The sequence below is a fragment of the Rhinolophus sinicus genome, chromosome 1 (assembly GCF_057876585.1).
Source record: "Rhinolophus sinicus isolate RSI-liver-muscle chromosome 1, RSI-T2T, whole genome shotgun sequence".
Classification (NCBI taxonomy): domain Eukaryota; kingdom Metazoa; phylum Chordata; class Mammalia; order Chiroptera; family Rhinolophidae; genus Rhinolophus; species Rhinolophus sinicus.
This window is the reverse complement of record NC_142501.1, coordinates 82,651,455-82,669,709: the sequence shown is the minus strand read 5'-3', so window position 1 is coordinate 82,669,709 and position 18,255 is coordinate 82,651,455. Positions and strand designations below refer to the sequence as shown.

General features: G+C 42.9%; 1 protein-coding gene across 1 annotated transcript; it reads right to left on the bottom strand.

Annotated features, from left to right (window-relative positions):
- Nucleotides 1–7,054: 7,054 nt before the first annotated feature.
- LOC148759100 (syncytin-1-like) lies at nucleotides 7,055–8,582 on the bottom strand. The gene is made up of 2 exons (XM_088792504.1): nucleotides 8,519–8,582; nucleotides 7,055–7,896 (listed from the first exon to the last, which is right to left on the bottom strand). Exons 1-2 carry the CDS (start codon nucleotides 8,580–8,582, stop codon nucleotides 7,055–7,057), a joined length of 906 nt encoding a protein of 301 aa, XP_088648630.1.
- Nucleotides 8,583–18,255: the final 9,673 nt, after the last annotated feature.

Below are 18,255 nucleotides of genomic sequence, written 5' to 3'. Positions count from 1 at the left end.
CCTCCTGCTCAATTTTGCTGTAAACCAAAAACTGCTCTAAAAATAAATTCTATTAAAAATAAACAAACAAGCAGGTTAAAATATTCAGGGAATTATTTTCTTGATTTAATAAGAAATTGGATCTTGGCGATCAGACTGACTCTTATTTATGACCTTATCGCCCTGACTAAAAGAGTCATAGCTTAAGTAAAGGTCACTAGAGAAGCTGAAAATAGTTGCACACATTCTAAAGATCAAATTTATGTGACCTATTTCCAAATGCACACATTTTTGATACATGACTTGGAGATTTCCGATCTTTATGATTGTACAATACTTGGCAAACCAACACTCCTCAGAGAGTTCCGGTTAACATGCAACAATTTTCCACTGCAAAGTTTAGGAGTAATCGAAATTTTTCAGCTGGATGGATATCATGGACTAGAAAAAAAAATTGGTACACTTCCCGAAGGCTAGTTAACAAAGGGTTACCATTACAAGGAAGAAAGAGACTCAGTTCTCAAAAGTGCTACTAGCTGGCATTTATTCAGCAATTATTTTCTGCCAAATAGTATGCTGAGTATTTTATACAAGTTGTATTTAAATATCCTAACTATTTAGAAGCTAGCTACTATTATCCATTTTACAGATGAAGAAGAGTGGTTTTCATTTAAACTCATGTACTAGTAAGTGAATATACTGGGTTGAATAGTGTTCCCCCATCATTCATGCCCATTCAGAATCACAGAATCTGACCTTATTTGTAAATAGGGTCTTTTCAGATATAATTTTAGGGTGGTTCCCAAATCCAGAGACTGATGTCCATACAAAAAGGCCATGTGAAGACACACAGACACACAGGGAAGAAAGCCATATGACAAGAGAGGAAGAGATTGGAGTGGTGCCTCTACAAGCCAGGGGACATCAAGGATTTCCAGAGCCACCAGCAACTAGGAGAGAGTCACGAAACAGATTTTCTTCAGAATCTCCAGGCGGTACCAACTCTGTGGACAATTTGATTTTAGGTTTCTAGCCTCCAGTACTGTAAGAGAATACATTTCTGAGTTTTAAGCTACCCAGTTTGTGGTAATTTGTTACAGCAGCCCTAGGAAAATAATATACTGAAGGACTCTCTTAAATCCTGGTCTATAAGACTTTAAAGAGTAAGCATTCAGTCGCTTTATCGTATTAACCTCAGAATGTCTTATACAAGTGTCTACTATAGCACTAATCACCTTTTAAGCTATAACTAAGGGTAGAGAGCATGTATTAGTTATCTTTTTACCTCCAGGCCCAGCACAATGCCTGATATATAGTACATATAACTGGTCATGAAAAAAAAAAGAAGATCCATTCCTATGAACAGACAAATTCTTCCTTTGTAGTTCTCTCATTCCTTACAAATAATAGACAAATGCTTTGTTTAATATCAACAACAATGAAGAAAATAGTAAGTATAATTATGTTGTTATATACATTACTATAGTTTATGAGTTTATTATTCTTAAGTTAATCCTTCCTTCTCAAAGTCATGTTTTGACTGAAGGATCTCATATTTGGATTTTTATTTTATTCTTCAGATCACACCTTATTATAGGCACAATTTAAAGCAATTACTTCATAACAATGTGATAAAATAAACTAACATAAAATACTTGCATGTGAAAATGGGTCATAGCACAGAAGAAAGAAAAGTTAACATGAAAGCAGGAGTGAGATTTAAACAAAAAAATTAATAGAGTACACTCTTGACCTTGTTAGAGATGGGCTACAAATTTGATGCTAAGTTTTGTAATGGGAATTCTAGAAGAAGAAGACATGCTCAGAGTATCCTCAAGTTAACACATACCAGTTGCTCAGGAGGCCCTTAATAAGTTATCCCCGCCTGAAAACCAGGAAGAGTTCCCCCATGCTTCTCTCTCCATGAAGAAGGGGATTTCAAACATTGGATCTTAAGCCATGCTGACTTATTGGGGAATAGGATACTGTTATCTCAAGCACACAAGTTTCAAAGCCACACAAAACTCGGTTTGAATTTTGGCTCTACCAACTGTATGATTTTGGAGGAGCTCTTAAATTGATTCTATTTTTGTTAATTGGGGATAATAAAAAGTATCTCATGCAACTTTATGAGGCATAAAAGAAGTAAGATATGTAAAACAAATGGCAGGAAGGAGATGCTTTTCATTAGTTCTCATTTCCTAATAAATGATTATCTTTCAGCATAGACCTCCAAGCAATTCTTTATTTGCAAATTGCTTATTACCCTTTCCTGCTCCAGATCCAAACTGATACTCATTTGTAACTATTGAGTTGTAATTCTATATTTATACAGTCATATACACACTAGTTTATCTTTAGCAGTGGCATGTATACATACTTACTGTATTTTGACGTGTGTAACACACACATTTTTGCCCAAATTTGTGAGGGAAAAATAAGGATGTGCATTATCTATGGGTAGTACTAATTCCATATCTATATAAATGTTTTTAATTCTTTTCTTATGCTTATGAGTTAAAAGTGTAACTCTAGAAATCAATAACGATATCCATATACAAAATAATACCCTGGAATATGATCATCGTTTTTGTTGAACTTACGACAACCTTGCAATGACCAAGAGTTCTGGGCCTTCTATGATGTATAAATATCATAAATTTGTTAGTGGTACATAAAATTTCTTGTACCTTGTATCTGTTCTTGTGTTTTGTAATTATTTGTTACATAACATTCTTGTACCATAATATGTTAAAATATAAATGCTGAAATTCCTTTATAATACAAAAAACAAGTACGTAAATGGAAACAAATAAAAATTTGAATTAAAAAATTAAAACAAAAGATTTTTTTCCCTGAAAGTTTGGGCCAAAAACATGGGTTCACATTATCCATGGGAGTGCATTACACACAGCAAAATACAGAATATATAGTCTATTAAAATAACTTTAAAAGAGTGAAAAATAGCAAATTTCAAAAGTGTGAGCAACTCTGCTCACCATTCTACTCAATAAACATGGGCCTCAGATTGAATTTGAGATGGGAGATTGGATGCTGCTGTTTAACCCTCAAAATCTGCCTTGATTTCTATCTGTTCCACTGTACAAGTGTCTCACAACAACGAGTGTGATCTGAGTGTGTAAAGATAGAATTTGTTAACAATCATGGCCCCTACACCAATGCCAAGTGCTTCATCTGGTGCTCATCTGAGAGATCAGGTATTCATTCTAACTTTGGAGGAAAAACTAGCTGCATAGGACTATAGTGAGACAATTGATTCTTAGTGAACTGTGAAGTATAATATTTATTCTTTGTGATCATATGTAAAATCTAGAAGCAGATTTTAAAACCTAGTTTGTACAGAATGTAGGATTTCACTTTATATCCTATTGTGCCAGATAGAAAATAGGTGTTCAATAAATTAGAGAGAGAGAGAGAGAGAGAGAGAGAGAGACAGAGACAGAGACAGAGACAGAGAGACAGAGACAGAGACAGAGAGACAGAGAGACAGAGGGATTGAGAGAGAGCAAGTTTAAGGTTTTAATAGGCTTGCTGGCTACATAAAAAAAAGCATTCATAGGTAAATTGTTTCTCTCACTGTTAGTGATCTAAAAATCCTTCAGCTATGGTCATTTCTTCCTAGCCAGGAGGTTAGACTCCCCAGAAATTTTCTCTAACTTCCTGTCTCTTCTCAACAGGAATCAAGACAACTCACTAGAAATTCCTTTCTCCAGATTGTTGGCCGTCGCAATCTTAGAGGGTTACAGATAAAGGAAGAGTAGACTGAGGCCAGGAGGTCTGAGACGTAGACCCATCTCCCTAACAATTTTGCAGCCTCTGGTAACATGCCTCATCTTCTCTCCCTGGGCCTCAGTCCTTTCATATCTGTAAGAAGGAAGTAGGCCTAGATGATCTCTCTAGGGCCTGTTGATGAATAGTTTTTGAATTTATATCCACTTATTTTAGGACTTTCCCAGATGGTGAAGATAGAAACACCATTACCTCCACTCCTTAAGGGTTTTAGACTGGATTTCATCTCGCTCACACAACGGAAAACTCCTTCTTTCCAACATTGAGGGTTTTTCATCCTAAACTGGGACGAATTTAATCATTTTTAGCCCATCTTCAATAAAAGGAATTCTCTGTGTTCCTATTTTATATTCTTATCTGAACAATACACTAACAATATACAAAAAAAAAAACAACAAAAAAACAAAACAAAACCCTTCTGTATATCTCTGAATTGTTTAAATAGTAAAGAAGTTATAAACATATTTTACTAGTATACCTTAGGTTGATTTTTTTCCCCAAAAGGATCTAGTGATAAACTGATATATTTTAAAAGGGTGGAATTTCATCTCTGAAGACTCGCAAGTGTTCATGGCTAATTATGACAGAAACCATCCATTGCCTACACACTTACATCCCTCCTCCTCTTCTTCCCTGCTAACAGAGTATTCAGCTACCATGCCAAGGATGGTCTTACTGGGAAAGCTATTTCCTGGCCCAGTTCTAAACAATGAATCATAAACTCTCTGAATTAATTACAGTAAAGCCATCCCTCTTTCCCTCTCCCTCATCCCACAGCGATTTATCTCTGGGGCATCATGTGACCCAGTTCTAACCAAGGTGATGTAAGGAAGGTCTGGTGGATAGATAGAAGCTTCCGGGAAATTTTGCTCTCTTGATGAAAAAAAAAAAAAAAAAAAAAGACAGACTCAATTGGTGTGGCTCTTTTATTTGTTTGTGCTCCTTTCGGTATGCCTGTAGAGTATATTCAAAACCTCGAAGTTCTGTAACACTCTTGTAACTGTGAGGCAATAGAGAACAAAGCTAACACGTCCAGGATGGTCTCTGCTGACATCAGTGAACTGCCTCACCAGACGTGGGCTGCCTACTTGACTTCTTGTCGTGTGAGACAAATGAACCTCTATTTGTTTTAGCCACTCCACTTTTGCTTTGTTTTTGTAGCTGAATGCACTCCTAGAGGATACAACAACCAACATAGACACTTACCTCCCCATGAGGATAAGCTTGTCTTCTGAGAATCTCTAGATCTTTGAATGGCTAGATTAAGATATTTAAAGGTCAAAACCCCACAAATTCAGTGCTTAAAACCAAGACACAATGAATTGCAATTATCACAAAAAAGCAAGAATGCATGGTTTTGGTAAACAAGGGTAGGAAGGACAAGTCTTACTGGCCTGCTAAGTTCAGGAATTTTTAATTAGACTGGAGACGTCTCTCTGACCTTCAGTCATTGCGTAAAAGTAAATGTTGGATCATTTCAATGATGCTGAAGATGTTAGTAATGATAAAATATTAAATAACTTTGATGAACTGTTACTAAATGGTAAGCACTTTGCTAAGCTCTTTACAATCATTGTTTCAATTAATCCTCGCACATCTATGAAGTACTTAGTAAGCCCATTTTGTAGATAAAGGAACTGAGGTTGAATGTGCATAGTGACTTGCCCAAATTCACATAATGAGGTAAATGGTGTATCTCCCATGGGGACAGCCTCATTCTAGTCTGTACTACCGTATTTATCACTAACTAATTCAACAGAGCTTTAGTCCTCCATTTTATTTCTAACTTTTCTAATTTTGAAACAGCCCCAACTTATAAAAAAAATTGCAAGTACAATACAAATAATTTTTCCCTAAACCATTTGAGAATAAGTTGCAGCACGATGCCCAGATCACCCCCAAATATTTTAGAGCATGTAGTGGTTTGAATAGTGAGCCCCTAAAAGATTTGTCCAAGTCCTAACTGCTGATAACCTGTGAATGTGAGTTTATTTGGAAAAAGGGTCTTTGTGGATGTAATTAAGTGAAGGTTTTTAACACGAGATCATTCTGGATTTAGGAGAAACCAAAACCCCATCTTGTACGGACACCCCGCTCACCTGCCCAGATTCTGACACCCCAAGTCAGCCTGCCCCTGAAACCCTGCACTGACTCCCTCCGTAATCTCAACTGACTCCAATGCCCCATGGCAGGTCACCCCCAAGTGTAAACACCCTTTTTCTCCACCCAAGTCCTGACACACCTGTACTGAGCTGTCCCACCACGTGGATGCCTTCCTTATCCCACGTGGTCTCTGACCACTTGCTCCATGTCTGACACTCCCATTCAGGCTCAGGCATTCCATGTCTGAGCCCTCCCTCCCCAAAAGGACACCTGCTCAAATTGTCCATGCTATGGGCTGTCGTCCTGTGTAATGCCCTCCTCATCCCGCTTGGGCTCTGGCCCCTTGCGTCAGGTTGCTCCTTCATGAGGATATTCTCCTCTCCTGCTTATTCTCAGCTATACTGAGCCATCACAGTTCCCCTCACTCTGGCACAGACATCTACCTTGATCAATCCCACTTAATGACCTTAGGGGTGAACTTTGAAGGGAGGGAAGACAATGGGAGGAGATAAAGAGGAAGGAGAGTTTATTTCTCCATTAGAGATAAAAACCTTACCAGAAATTCAATTTGCAATATTGAGATAAGCCTAATAAACTAAGAGTTGATCACTTTAATCCTTGGTTCCAGTACTGATCTGGGAAATGTGGGGAGTTTGGGGAACACTTGAGAGTCTACACTCTTTGTTACCATGATTGTAATTGGGTTTTTTGCTTGGTTGTTTTGTTTTTGGTTTTGGTTTTTTGTTTGTTTCTTTGCATACTCAACACATTTATAGTTCTCAACACCTTTAATTTTTGTGTTAGTAGAGAATAATTGTTGCGGAAAACGGCGGAGACCAAGAGACTCAAGCGGCACGCAGAGATCAGGGAGAACACAGCTTTATTAGCCCGGCGAGCTCAGCGGGATTGTTCCCAAAGACTGAACACTTACTGGGGTCAGGCGCTTTGTTTTATAGGGTTAGGACTCCGGGTTTGGGGGGGATTCGCGCCATTGCTATTGCGGCGCTAGGGATTGGTTAAATCTGTCCGGGATGCTGGGGAGGTCCGTCCCTAACAGCAGTGATTGCTCAATACTGTTTTGACTGGAAAGCCTCTAACTGCTGTGCTCATAGGAAAACTGCTCCGATAAGATGTCAGAGGAGGGAGAGGGACCGGAAAGCTTCTAGCAGCTGTGCTCGCAGGAAAAAAAAACCGTCCCAACATGTCCCCCCTGTTGATGATCGGAAGGGGAACCCTGAAGATCATCATTTAAACTGAGAGGGTGATAGCCCCGTACGGCAAGGATGCGGGTGGTGGTCAGACGGGAGACGGTATTTTCGATGAAGTGGACAAGGGCATTGAAGATGCATGGGCCGATGGTAGCAAGGAGGAAAATGGAGAGTAAGGGACCTGCCAAAGGGAGGAGCCAGGAAGTCCAGGACTGAGAACCAAACCCCCAGGAGGCGAGCTCCTCACGGCAGCGCTGTACGCGATTCTGGAGCTCACGGACCTTGTTAGCGACGATCTCAGATTGGTTTATGTAGTAGCAACATTCTTCTTGGAGGAAGAGACAGGTCCCGCCCTTTTTGGCCGTGAGCAGATCCAGGGCTCCCCAGTTTATGAGGGTGACTGCCGCCAGGCTGGAGAGTTGGGTCTGGAGTGACGTGAGTGAATCTGCGACCTGCTCCATGTCATTATTGATTTCTTGAGAAAGTTTGTAGTAAAAGTCGATGGGAGTCCCAAGGCCGGAGGCACCAGCGACGACCCCTGTAAAGATGCCAGCACCTATGAGGAAAGGGATGAAAGCTGCCTGACGGGTGCAAAGGGAAGGGGAGACCTGCAACTGGAATTCAGTGTCAGTAAACACGGCAGCAGAAGGAGAAATGAAAATGAGTATGCAGCCACTTCCATTGTGATGTACGTCCCGACACCTGTATGGGTAGCCTCCATCACAGAAGAGAAATATGCCGGGAGGAGTGCAAAAGGGTAAAGGTGCAGAAAAGCTCTGGCAGCAGGGGTGGGAGCCTGTGTGAGGCCAGGGGGTAGGTAACAGATGAGGTTAAGGCGCTGGTAGCGGGGCTGGGGCAGAGTGGCCCAAGCTATCGCAGCAATCTGGGTTGCCGCAACTTTGTGGAGGGCAGTGTTTTGGACACCTTCGCCATCGGAGAACCCGGCCTGGGCCAGGTAGGACCAGCAGACAACCCCTCGGGGGAAGGAATTGCAGGGGGACTAGAAGGTCTGAGTCAGAGTGGTGGACCAATAGGTGTGGCCAGATTCCTTGTAGATGGACGGTGTGGTTCCCTGGTAGCATTCCTGGGGCATGAGGGTGTAGAATTGGAAGTAGGCTTTTGTTCCGAATCCCTGGAAGCAGGGACATTTCTAGGAGAGACTTAAGGGGGAAAGGCAAAGGAGACTCAAGAGCCAGAGGGCCACAGGCAGGTGAGCATGAGCAAAGGAGAAACCCATAGCAGAAATCCGAACAGGAGGAGACCCCTCTGGGTGGGAGTCCAATCAGGTGGGGTCGCAGAGATGAGCAAAAGAGGCCAGAAGGGTCAGCATGCAGAGGGTGACAATGGTTAGGGGGGGTACAAGTGAGAACTGTTATTCAGGTGGTCTTAAACGTAATCTTCAATGGTTCATCGGGTACTGGGTGTGGGGTCCAGGCAGGCTGGTCCGGTTCCGCTTGCTTGATGCAAGAATGGTGGATCCATGGTGTGATATCGAAGACCTTAAGGGCAGTGGGGGTGACAAGGATTACTGTGTGTAGGCCCGTCCATATTGGGTGGAGGGGCTCATGCTTCTAATCTTTGACCCAGACCCTGTCACTTGGAAGGTGGGGATGGATGGGGGCCCCTAATGGGACAGGAGTTCTTTCTAGCAGATGTGAGTGTAGGCCTGTAAGGATCTTTTCTAGGGCAATAAGCTGACCTTGGAGGTGGGAGTCACCTACTACTCTGAGGTTGCCTGGGATGGATGATAGCAATGGGGGAGGCCGGCCATAGAGAATTTTAAACAGGGAGAAGCTGTCCTTCCGAGGAGTACACCAGGAGCAGAGGACAGCTAAAGGAAGTAGATCTGTCTATCCCAGGGAGGTCTCTTGGCATAGCTTAGACAATGTTTCTTTGAGGGTACGGTTCATGCGCTCTACTTTCCCTGAACTCTGAGGTCGGTAGGCCGTGTGAAGCTTCCAGGAGACATTGAGGGCCAAGACCAGAGTCTGTAGAACATCTGAGACAAAGGCTGGTCTGTTGTCGTTGTGAATGGTGAGGGGAAGCCCATGCCATGGGATGATTTCGCGGAGGGGAACTTTGGTGACCTCTCTGGCTTTGTCAGTTTGGGTGGGAAGCTTCTACCCAGCCCGAGAAGGTACAGACTAAGACAAGAAGGTATTTTGTCCCTTAGTGAGGGGTCATTTCTGTGAAGTCTACCTCGATATCCTTAAAGGGGCAGATCCCATTCATTGGACCCCAGGTGGTGGGGTGGGTCCGGTCTTGAGATTGTGCTCAGCACAGGTAGCACAGCGCTCCGTGATAGAATGGCATAAGGCTGTGAGTCTGGCTATATAGAAGTTTTTGGCTAGCAGCTTTTTAAGTCCAGTCTTCCCTAGGTGGGAAGTAGAGTGATGTTCGGAAATGATGCGGGGAGCAAGGGCGGCCGAGATAAACAAGCGGTCATTACGCGGTATCCACCAACCCTGAAGACGTCAGGTGGCCCCCTCATTCTGTGCCCAGCTGTCTTCTGCTGCGATGTGGGTAGGGCTTGGCAAGGCTGGGGTGGTGGAAGCAATGGTGGCTAAGTCTGTGTCCTGGACGGCTGCCCTCGCAGCTTGATCGGCAAGGCTGTTGCCAACAGCTGGCTCATCATTCCCTTTCTGGTGTCCTCGGCAGTGGATGATAGCTAGGCACTGGGGTGCCCAAACAGCATCCAATAGCTGTAGGATTTCACCTTTGTTTTGATGGTCTTCCCTTCAGACGTGAGGAGGTCACATTCTTTGTAGATGGCCCCATGTATGTGCACGGTAGCAAAAGCGTACTTGGAGTCTGTGTAAATATTGGACTTTTTGTCTCTTGAAAGCTGCAGAGAGCCCGTTGGGCTGACTACCTGGCAGGTAGTGCCTTTGCCTCCAGAACCTCCGAGGCTGTAGTCACAGTGTAGCCAGCTCTACACAGCCCACCCTGTTGGAAACTGCTGCTGTCAATATAGAGTGCAACCTCTGCGTCCTGCAGAGGGGAGTCCTGTAGGTCTGGCTATGTGGCATGAACCTCAGTGATGAATTTTAGGCAGTCATCTTCTGGCTCGCCTTCGACTGTGGGGAGGAAGGTCGCTGGGTTTAAGGCTTGAACAATCTGGAGGCTTATGCGAGGATTTTCCAGAAGGAGTCCCTGGTATTGGGTGAGTCTGGCATTGAGCCATCGCAGACCCTGACAGTTTATGAGCGTAATTACAGAATTAGGAAACTTGACTGTGAGTTGTTGCCCAAGGGTGAGCTTCTCAGCTTCCCTGATGAGGAATACTGTAGCGGCTAAAGCCCGCAGGTATGGGGGCCATCCGGAGGTGATCGGGTCCAGTCTTTTGGACAGGTAAGCGATAGGTCTCATCCAGGGCCCAACTGTTTGAGTTAGGAGCCCCAGTGCAGTTTTGTCTTTTTCACAGATATATAGACAGAAATGCTTTTCCGTATCAGGTAGATCTAACACCAGGGCTCTTCTGAGCAAGTCTCTGAGTCTCATGAAGCCTTTTTCCTGTGTCTCTCCCTATTTCCTTTTCTCTCTCGCATTACCCAAACAAAATTGGTTTCACTGTAGTTTGGGGACTGGGCAAGGCCCAGGCTGCGCTCGTGGAACGCGGGGGTAGCTGGGGTGGCTGCCGGGGGTGTTCCCAGGTCCCCAAGCCAAGCTGGGAACAGGGCTGCCAGTGGCAGCAGTCGGGCTGCGGTTTCACCCAGGTTTGCAGCACGGGAGCGCGTGGGGCACGGCGGCAGCGGGGAGCCTGCAGGCTTCCTCAGAGGCAGCTGAGCAGGGAGCAGAGACCCTAGAGTGCCGGGGAGCAGCGCCCCTATCACTGCTTCAAGGCTCTCGGGTTTCTCCCTCCACCCTGATGCCCGCTGAGCTTCCATTGCAGAAACGCTCTTGGTGTTGAAAAGGCAAAAGAAAGGGACAGTATTTCTCTGGGCACACGCCCTGGGAGCCCTGTGTTCCCAGCTTGCACTGCCCGCGCCTGCGTCCCGGGGAGGGCGCCCCTGTTCCATGCTTCCCAAACACAGTGGATCGTGGCTTCCCAGGAATGATTTTCTGGCACTCGGACGTCTGTCCTCAAACATTCAGTGGAGTTTTCTTGTGTCCTCTTGGTAAATGGGCTTTGTCGGAGGGGTGTTTGGAGTTGATTTTGGAGCTTGGGTTACAAGATTCCTACACTGTCTCTTTTTACTAGAGCAGAACCGTACCCAAGGTGGAAGGGTCTTGGCAACTTCCAACCAGGAGTCGATGTATGGAAACTGATCCAGGTGACCAGGATTGCCGGTCACCATGATATAGATGCGTCGGACGACGGCCAGGTCTAGGGTTCCCTCTGCTGTCAACCGACGTTAAAAGTGGGCCATTCTAATTCACGGAGGGTTCTTAATATTCCTGGGGTCATGCGGTCTCCATAATCTCTGCCAAAACCCTTTTTAAAATTTTTTAACATGCAGTCTAAGACTGTGGGCTTACTCTGCTTCCCTCCCATAGTGTATGATGTCACAGATGGTGGGGAGGGGGATTTACTCGGGTGCTGCCCTGCTCGCGTCCCTCGCGGGAACTTAGGAGCATCTTGGCTATGGTGCACTGTATAATTTCCAGACCAGGCCACTCTGTGGAGTGAATCACCGTTATGCCAAATGATGCTCCGCGAGAATCAGGGTGAAGCATACTCAGGTTTCCATAGCGAAGGCTGTGGTAGCAAACATTCAGGCACACAATCAGTTACTCATACAATTACACCGGGTTGACACCCTCCCATGGGCGTCCCTGCCTGGGTAGGTTATAAGAACCTACTGGGAGGTGATCAGGCTCCCCTTCTGTCACGTGGGACAGGACTGACTCGGACAATGGCCCCCCGGGCTTACCTGGTCCAATGGGAGGATCCTGCTGGTTGTTCCCAGTCCCTCTCAGCGGGTACAGCTGGGGAGGCGCAGGCCGCGGTCACCCAGGGAAGGCCCGGTTTGAGGTCGCCAAAATCAGCGCAGCGTGCCTACACCTTTCTCAGGATCCCCCGTCGCTCCGCAGCCCACCCCTCGCCCCACACTGGTGGCGCAAGGGGCCAGCGTGGTTGGGTTTCCCGGTCAGGGAACCAAAATGTTGCGAAAAATGGCGGAGACCGAGAGACTCAAGCAGCATGCAGAGATCAGGGAGAACACAGCTTTATTACCTCCGCGGGCTCAGCGGGATTGTTCCCAAAGACTGAGCACTTACTGGGGTCGGGTGCTTTGTTTTATAGGGCTAGGCCTCGGGGTTTGGGGAGGATTCACGCCATTGCTATTGCAGTGCTCGGGATTGGTGAAATCTGTCCAGTATGCCGGGGAGGTCCGTCCCTAAAAGCAATGATTGCTCAATACTGTTTTGACGGGAAAGCCTCTAACTTCTGTGCTCACAGGAAAACTGCTCCGATAAGATATCGGAGGAGGGAGGGGGATGGGAAAGCTCCCAAGGCTGTGGTTGCAGGGAAACTGCTCCGATAAGATATGGGAGGAGGGAAGGGGGGAGGGAAAGCTCCTAGCAGCTGTGCTCACAGGAAATAAAATCCCAACATAATAAGAGTTAACTTTCTGATAAAGCTATTACTTCTGGCCACTACATGGGGCTATTATTTTAGGAAACTAGCATTTTCACTTTTGTATTGCCATAGATAAGCTTCTGATGTTTGGAGTCCCTGCCCAGTTTTCACTGGTGTACCACACTGAGCTTTGATTTTATAACCCTTTGTATAGTTCAACTTTCCAGAGTCAGCCACTGTTCACAAAAATGTAACCACTGGTCCAGAGTGACAGATCAAAGAAAATACCAGTATTAGCTGTATACTATGCCAATTTGAACTCAGGAAAATCTGAAAGGGTGGACAAAAGCAATCATAAGTTGGTCCCAATTATGATCTGTAGCAGTATAAAGATTATGGCTCTAGAAAATTATAAAAGTAAAAGCAATAAGCAAACACAGACACACACACACACACACACACACACACAGACATACATTTCAGGAAAGGGGAACCTAGGCCGATTGCCCAGATTCAACACAAAGACCTGAATATATATTCCCAACCAAATAAACAAAACTTAAGGAAAACTAGAGGGTCTTCTCTAAATTGAGTTTTTTCAATCTTGTTTTAAAAGACCTTTTTGGGATAAATTTAAGGATCTCAATTGCTCCTCAGTCTATATAGTTCATATTTTAAAATTCCTAAGCATTTGTCTTTTTTCTAAAATATAAAATTAAACAACATATTGAATATAATTTTTCTAATCTCATAAGGCTCCTGGAGATTCAGAGACTTCGACCCCACCTTCCATTCTCCCCAACCCCTACTACTGTTTCTCCTTGCATTGAAAATCAATGCTCTATCAAATGGAAAATAGAATTACTTCCATGCCTCAGCAGCCACAGCTATGTATTAATGAAAGATAATGAGTATGACCATTTAAGAAAAAAAGGGTAAGAATTTGTGATGCAAATTATTCAAACACAAGTGAATTCCCAAAGGAGAACAATTATATGCAATTTTAACTTCACAATGCTCCTCAGATCAGCAAGTGCAATAATGGCATGGCTCCTAGCTACATATGGCTTAATGCCAAATGGTGCCTCGACCTCACTTAATCCCTTATCCTCACCACAGGGTTTTGTTTTGTTTTCTGTTTAATAATCCCCAATTTACTCCTATTCTTACTTCTCACTAGTGCTACTCTGAATCTTATTTCTTCCTTCCATTCTTCGATTATACCACCGCCTCCTTCACTCTTACCTAATGACCTAACCTACTTCACCCTGAAAATAGAGGCTGTCAGGTGTTAACACTGTGGGGCAGAAAAATGGCTGTCTATAGAAGATGTTCATGCTCTTATTCCCTCAACCTGTATGTTACCTAATGTGACAAAAGGGACTATGTAGATGCAATTAAGCATATGGACCTTTAGATGGAGAGGTTATTCTGGATTATCTGAGTGGGCTCCTTCAAATCACTTGACTCCTTAGAAGCAGAGAACCTTTCATGGCTGCAGTCAGAGAGATAGGACGATAGAAGATGGAGGAGAGATTTGAAGCATGAGAAGGACTTGCCCTGCCATTTCTAGCTTTAAAGATGGAGGAAGAGGGCCCCCAGCCAAGGAATGAGGCATCCTCTAGAAGCTGGGAGTGGCCCTTGGCTAACAGCTAGTAAGAAAGCAGATACTTCAGCTCTATAAGAAACTGAATTCCCTCTGAGAGCCTCCAGTGGGGAGGGTGGCTCTGCTAACACCTTGATTTTGGATTTGTGAAACTGGAACAGATAAATGAGATGAGCCCATCAGACTTCTGACCTACTGTGAGATAATAAATTTGTGTTGCTTAAGCCACTAAATTTGTCATGGCAGCAATAGGACACTGATACAAACACTTTATTAGCTATGATTTCAGTTTCATGCTTGAATGTTTCCAGTCAACATTCAAAGTGAGAAATATTATATTATTTGATATGGATTATTTTTGTAGTTAATGTCCATTATAAAATCCTCTCTCCAATTTCTAATGACCCTTTTCAGCTCTAATGTTCTGGTTGAATCGTTTGAGTTTTAAAGCTCAAAGAGGCTTTCTTAATTTTCTTCATTTTATCTTGAGGATCTATGTGAGAAGGAATATTGCAACGTTTTAGAGATCAATTTTTTTAAATATATGTATAACCACAATTCTCTTCCCTCTAAGTCTCCCTGATTTTAACTAGTTTATTGAATTGCACTAAGTATGGTTCAAGCAGAAGGTAAATTGATTGTTTCTCAACATCTGCCATAAAAATTATTCTGTTGGCTCCTTCTTCCTTATTCCTGAATAAAATCTCCAGAAGATGTCATAGCCTTAAGACACTCTCAGATGTGAAAACATAATCTCATTTTTTTCAACCAACAATTAAAAGTCCAGTTCAACCCATAATCAAAACTTAAATTTCTCTTACCCATTTTAAGTGTTTCCCCTCCCCCTGCACAGGCTTACCCCAGGATACAGAGAAGGCAGTTATAGCTTCATTATTTCCCCACTTTGCTCCTCTACTCCTTTCTAACCCTGCACCCACCAGGTTTGGAATGGGGGAAAGGAAAAAGTATAAGGGGGGCAGACAAGTTCTTATTATTAATAGATTTGTTTGATTGTATCAGGTGTGGGTGCCTTCTGGGTGTGAGATGACCAGTTGCTTCTTCATGGGATGCTTCTGTGGCTTTCTTGGAGATCGTCTTGCTGGGATGTTCAGTTGCTGCTGACTACATATTAGTGTTATTTCCTATAGCCAGCCAGATACGATTGCTTGTGAGTTTCTGGCCTCTGGAAGTCTATCCTCGGGCTGATGGTTAGCCTTCCGGGTCATTTTTTTGGGGGGCAGAACCTGTCAAGAGGGCTCACAGCATCCTACCTATATAAACCAACTCTGGTCCACAAAAAAAGACATACCTCTGTTTCAGTGTGTGTGGAGGTTCCCCTTGCTGCTTCTCACATTTTCTCCATTCTCTTGGCTTTTGGCAGAACTTCCCAGTCATTTAACTTTCTCAGTCATGAGCCAGGTTCTAGTTCGCTACATTTTCCTGAATTCAGAGCTCACAGGCCAAGCACTTTAGTGACTCTCTTGAAGTCTGCCTCTCTGGAAGTGACTTCCTCAAGCTGAGGAATGGGTAACTCTCTCTCTGTAAATAAGCCTCACTCTCCCATCACTTGCCACTTATTGAATTTTTATGTGATAGAACTGTTTTTTGCCACTTCTTTTATATATGGTCTGTCTTGTTTTAACCATGGGAGTACTTTGCGTGTTATTCTCCACTTGAGGCCTTGGCTTAAATTCCCAGTTACCGTGTTTCCCCGGAAATAAGACCAGGTCTTATATTAATTTTTGCTCCAAAAGATGCATTAGGGCTTATGCTCAGGGGATGTCATCCTGAAAAATCATGCTAGGGCTTATTTTCCAGTTAGGTCTTATTTTCAGGGAAACACAGTAGGAAAAGCTGTATTTGGATATCCTGTTGCACTTCTCCCAATGCTCTGTTTCTATGATAGTGCTTTGCAAAATGAAAGTTCATTTAAAATCTACGAAGTACAGTTTGGGGACTATAATCAGTAATGTTGTAAAGATTTTGTAGGGTATCTGATGGACACTTGTCTTATTGGGGAGGCCACTTCAAGGACGGTGTAGGTGCCTGACCGCTGCGGTGTACACCTGAAGCTGAAGCTGAACAGTGATGGGTGTTGACTGTGGTTTCTTATGTATATATGTATATAGTCATGGGCTCTGGATTTCAGCACAGGGAATGGGGTCAGTGGAACTGGGGCAGCTGTACAATGTCAGAGGGGTGGTAGATTGGGCGAGGGGGATTCTCAGTTTGGGAGGGGTGTAAATGTTCATCTATTACATTGTTTTGTACAACTGAAACTAATAATAATAATAAAGTTCACCTAAAATCAATATAACTGCTAGCACCCCTAGGAGTGCACTTTAGAAATGATCCGCCCAGTACCTAATCTTGACATTTCGTTATACTAAAAGGAAAGAAAGCACAAGACTATTTCCTGAATGAGGCGTCCAGAGAAAGTTCTGTTCCCTGAAGTTGACCAAGTAAACTCGAGTAGAACTCTGAATTGTTTTAAAATCCAGTGGATTAGAGAAATGCTTGATACCATCGTTCTTCCAAATACATGGACTGAGCTACTACTGTTCACTTAAGAATTTTCCTTTCCCAGTGTGTATGTCATCAAGATTAAGGAGGCTTAAATTCTCAGTCGTTTTTCACCCAGATTCATGATTTACAGAATCAGTGAACTACTAACAAAAATTGGTAATTCATTTTTAATACACATGTAGAACCTCATTGGATTGAGAAAATAAAAGGGATTTGCTGATTGAAGGGCTCATAAGATGAAAATTGATAACAAATGATGCTATATATCTTTAAAAAACATGCAACATGAGGTTCCATACATCGGGATTACTAAAAATTATGCTTAAATTACTTATCCTTTATTAAAAGTTTAAAAGACGCAAGGCTCGCAGGCATGAAATGAAAGTAGAAGTTGGCTCTCACCCAAGAATACCAAGCTCAAAGGCTGTATCTTGAAGTGACATTTTGATCCTCACAGACACACCTCAATATACTCGTATGGGGAAACTTTGATGTTAATAAAAATAATTACTGAAGCAAAAGTTTGTATATTAGACTAAGTTTCATATTGAATCATAGTATAAAATTAGAGATTATTCCTCCAGCTAAGAGAAGTCTGTCAAAATTATGTTTATTAATTTTATGCAGCCAGAGCTAGAGGAAGAAATTGTTAGTTCCAATGATATGACTCAAAGTGAGATAGAGGACTTTAAATAAAATAAATATATTCAAAATCCAGGCACTGTTAGCTGAGATGGAAGTGGCAAAACACCGTAGAATATTTTGGTGGTAGCAAATTCAAATCCTTTTTATTTTGCCCAAATTTCCAATCTGCCTTTTCTTCTTGTTCTTCAAATATTCTCTTGTATAAACATCCTACTTGGTCTTTCTTTCCTACTCTTTTGATATTTCAAGATTATCCTCTCTGACATCTTAAAACTCAACTTGTTGTGTCATGTTCCTATTTCCTCAATAGTCAGTGAAGGCCCAATTATGTTTGTCGAATAAATTATTTCATGCAAAAATGCTAATGGGTGGTTAGAGCTTTATGCCTTTTACCCCATATAACACATTTGTAGGTTTTTAAAAATTTCTTCAGAAGTACCTTCTGTAAAGATTATGACTACATAATAAAATTTTCAGTCATATACCATGCAAGCTGGTAAGGAAAATGTTTTGGGAATTATGCTTTGGGTAAAATGTAGAGTTAATTTTTTATGGGACGTCAACTCCACTTCTGAGATCTTTGGTGATAAGCAGTGTGGTGTGAGGGGCTACGAGTATACACTCTGGAGTCAGAACATGTAAGTTCAAGTTGTCACTCCACTCTGCTACTCACCTACTGTGTGAATGCAGAAGCTATTTCTTTCTGTGTCTTAGGGCAATAATGTGCCTATCTCATAGTTCTTGTGAGGATAAATGAATACATATTAAAGTGATCTAAAAGATATCTGGCACATCCTGAGCACCATCTGTATTATTATTATTATTATTATTATTATTATTATTATTATCAATTACTA

What these genes read in the sequence shown, in the direction of transcription:
- LOC148759100 (XM_088792504.1), bottom strand. Translation starts at nt 8,582, where the DNA reads ATGGATCCACCATTCTTGCATCAAGCAAGCGGAACCGGACCAGCCTGC. An exon ending in CTGCCTGGACCCCACACCCA is followed by an intron (nt 7,897 to 8,518) that starts GTACCCGATGAA and finishes GGCCTCACACAG; the next exon opens with GCTCCCACCCCTGCTGCCAG.